Here is a 3,270-nt window from a genome sequence, read left to right as displayed (position 1 = left end):
GGAAAGAGGCGAGGAAGTGAAAGAACTTAAAGTAGGGACAAGGGCTGGGAAAGGGAGAGAGAAAAGCGGGCGGAAAGGGAGAGAGAAAAGCGGCGGAGGGGGACAAAAGAGTGACAGTCCCACGCCATATCTCTCAGTACAACTTCTGAGAATTCCAGCCCCGGAGAGCGGCCGGGACGCCCAAGGTCCTCGGCTGGAGGGCGCGCCTAGGGCGGGTCGCTCCGCAGGTGGGGCCGGGTGAGCCGGGGGCGGGTCCTCGCAGCCCTCAGTTGAGTATCGGTTTTCCGTTCCCGGGCTTTCGGTCCACAAGAGACGGGACAGCCTCCGCTCCTCTGATCCTGCCGCAGGCTGCGCAGGGCGGGCTGGGCCTTCCGTGGGACGGAGACGGGGATGGGGGGAGGCGGGATGTGTCACCCAAATACCAGCGGGTGAGTCGGCGGCCGAACCAGCCAGGCAGGTCCGGTGGAGTATAAGAGGGAGAGGGAGTGGCGGGCGGCAGACGCCTGGAGACCTTCTCAGACGGCGGAGCCGCAACCCAGCGCAGTCCCCAGCCCTCGCCAGCCCGCGCCCCGTCCGCGCTCCTCCGCCCCACCATGGCCCGGGGTCCGGGCCTCGCGCTGCAGTGGCCGTCGCTGCTGCCGCCGCTCCTGCTGCTGGCGGCGGTGATCGGCCATGCAGCCGCGCAGGACAACTGCACGTGCCCCACCAACAAGATGACCGTGTGCGACCGGAGCGGCCCGGACGGCCGCTGCCAGTGCCGCGTGCTCGGCTCGGGCCTGGAGGTCGACTGCTCCACTCTCACGTCCAAGTGCCTGCTGCTCAAGGCGCGCATGAGCGCCCAGAAGAGCGGCCGCGCGCTGGTGCAGCCGAGCGAGCACGCGCTCGTGGACAACGACGGCCTGTACGACCCGGACTGCGACCAGCAGGGCCGCTTCAAGGCGCGCCAGTGCAACCAGACGTCTGTGTGCTGGTGCGTGAACTCGGTGGGCGTGCGCCGCACGGACAAGGGCGACCTGAGCCTGCGCTGCGATGAGCTGGTGCGCACCCACCACATCCTCATCGACCTGCGCCGCCGCCCGGCCGTCCGCGCCTTCAACCACTCAGACCTGGATGCCGAGCTGCGGCGGCTTTTCTGGGAGCGTTACCTGCTGCACCCCAAGTTCGTGGCGGCCGTGCACTACGAGCACCCTACCATCCAGATCGAGCTGCAGCAGAACACGTCGCAGAAGGTCGCCGGCGACGTGGACATCGCCGACGCCGCCTACTACTTCGAGAGAGACGTCAAGGGCGAGTCGCTGTTCCCCGGCCACCGCGGCCTCGACGTGCGCGTGCGCGGAGAGCCCCTGCTGCTGGAGCGGACGCTCATCTACTACCTGGATGAGAAGTCCCCCCAGTTCTCCATGAAGCGCCTCACCAGCGGCCTCATCGCCGTCATCGTGGTGGTCATGGTGGCCCTGATCGCCGGCGTGGCCGTCCTGGTGATCACCAACCAGAGGAAGTCGGGGAAGTACAAGAAGGTGGAGATCAAGGAACTGGGGGAGATGAGAAAGGAGCCGAGCTTGTAGGTACCGATGGGGCTGGGGTGGGGTGGGGTAGGGTATCGGATTTCAGCAAAAGGTCCCAGACCCAAGTGAGTCACGCTTCTTGATTCTTGGCCCCAAGGAGGCCTTTCTCCCCCCAAATTCCTGCCTCCCCCCGCCGCCACCAAATTTAATAAATCCTGTTCTCGGGGTCACCTCTTTCTGACTTCTGTCCTGAAGGAAGCATTTCTAAAATTCCTCCCCTTTCGGTCCAACCAGAAACCTGACTCGAAGGGTTAAGGAAAGTTTGGCATAGGGTTATGTATAAGGGTCAAGTGTTTGTATTGACAACTCAGCATCGTTTACAAGTGACGCAAAATCAATTCTGAAGGCTAAATGCGTTTAGATGGGAAACAGCGCTTTTACTGTCTTGGTTTTAAGTTATTTGATTAGCTCTACTTGTATTGTGGCTTTCCTGATGAGGAGTTCGCTACTTGGCCCCGTGTAGTATCCTCATTTACCATCGTTTGTACTGATATTACCGACAGCACATGCTTGTCATCGGGAAAGAAGCCTGTTTCAGCTGCCTGAACACATTTTAGATGTCTTTGTTTGCCGGCAGACTTTGGCCCAGAAACTCAGCATCTGTTCTTCAACTTGTCCTTATTACAGCTGATACTAGTAATGTTTCTTCTGTAAAATGTTTGTATATAGGTTGTCTTTGATAATGCTGTTGTGATTTTTAAAATTAAAAAAAAGAATGTAATAAAATATAAAAAAGGCACAAAGCAAAAGATGGAGTTTGTGAAAACTTGCTCCAGATTTATGTCACTTTGGTCTCCTCTAATTTCCCACTACTCAGATTTCTTATTTCAAATTCTAACACTTTTTCGCAGGATGGGTCATTTCCTATAGCCACTCTGGTGTTTCTGAGATCCCTGAACTGGCAAGTGTAAACACAGGTCTTTCTAAATAAGATTGTTTGGAAACGTCCTTCGGGAGGGTGGGTCTGAGGGAGGAAGCTAGCTGCTGTTGTTGGGAAAGGGGACCAACTTTAGGTTATCTCTAAATGAGAATTCTCCCTTGGAGAAGGAAAACTCTACCTTTGTTTCAGGAGCTGTATCTCCTTTGAATCCCTGCTGTACTTGAAAGTAGCTGTGCTATTCCCATTTAGTCCTTGGCAATTGACTTAATCCCAAAGTATTGCGGCTCTGAGTTAAATGACTTTCTCACATAGTCATAGCCAGTCTGTAGAGGGCTTATGCTCTGGCTGTGTGTGCATATGAACACAGTCTGTTTTCCTAAGATTCTACTAGTAATGTGCTTTAAAACCTTTTACTTCATTTTAGCTGCAAAAAATCTTGTCTCCTTCACATCTATCTCCTGTTTTCACTCATTTATGTGAAGCGGGGTGTGTTAGAAGGTCACTGTGGGGTAGCCTACAGGTAAACAAATTACTGCAATTCCTGAGAAATTGCTGCAACAATGGGCATGCACAAAGGACAGGGTGGTTGGTATATCCAACCCCAAACAGCTAGATCCAGGATATCAGTTTCTTCCCTGGAATCCATCCCACGTTCCTCCTCCCACTTCCACTGGGTGGTCTATGCCGACCACTCAAGAATGAAGCACCAGTATGAATTAGGGAGAGGGAGCTCTCAGCTGCTGCCTTGGCAGCTTGGGGCTGTGGCTGGTGTGTGCTGGTGGAGTGATACCTTATGATCGCCAGAGTCTCTAACTCTGTAAGCAT

At 55.0% G+C, this 3,270-nt stretch overlaps 1 protein-coding gene across 1 annotated transcript; it reads left to right on the top strand.

Moving 5' to 3' along the window:
• Positions 1-593: 593 nt before the first annotated feature.
• Positions 594-1,565, top strand: TACSTD2 (tumor associated calcium signal transducer 2). Its single transcript, XM_007462572.1, has one exon. It carries the CDS (start codon positions 594-596, stop codon positions 1,563-1,565), a length of 972 nt encoding a protein of 323 aa, XP_007462634.1.
• Positions 1,566-3,270: the final 1,705 nt, after the last annotated feature.

Source organism: Lipotes vexillifer, unplaced genomic scaffold, assembly GCF_000442215.2.
Source record: "Lipotes vexillifer unplaced genomic scaffold, Lipotes_vexillifer_v1.1 scaffold54, whole genome shotgun sequence".
Classification (NCBI taxonomy): domain Eukaryota; kingdom Metazoa; phylum Chordata; class Mammalia; order Artiodactyla; family Lipotidae; genus Lipotes; species Lipotes vexillifer.
The sequence above is the reverse complement of the archived record's forward strand: the minus strand, read 5'-3'. Positions and strand labels throughout refer to the sequence as shown.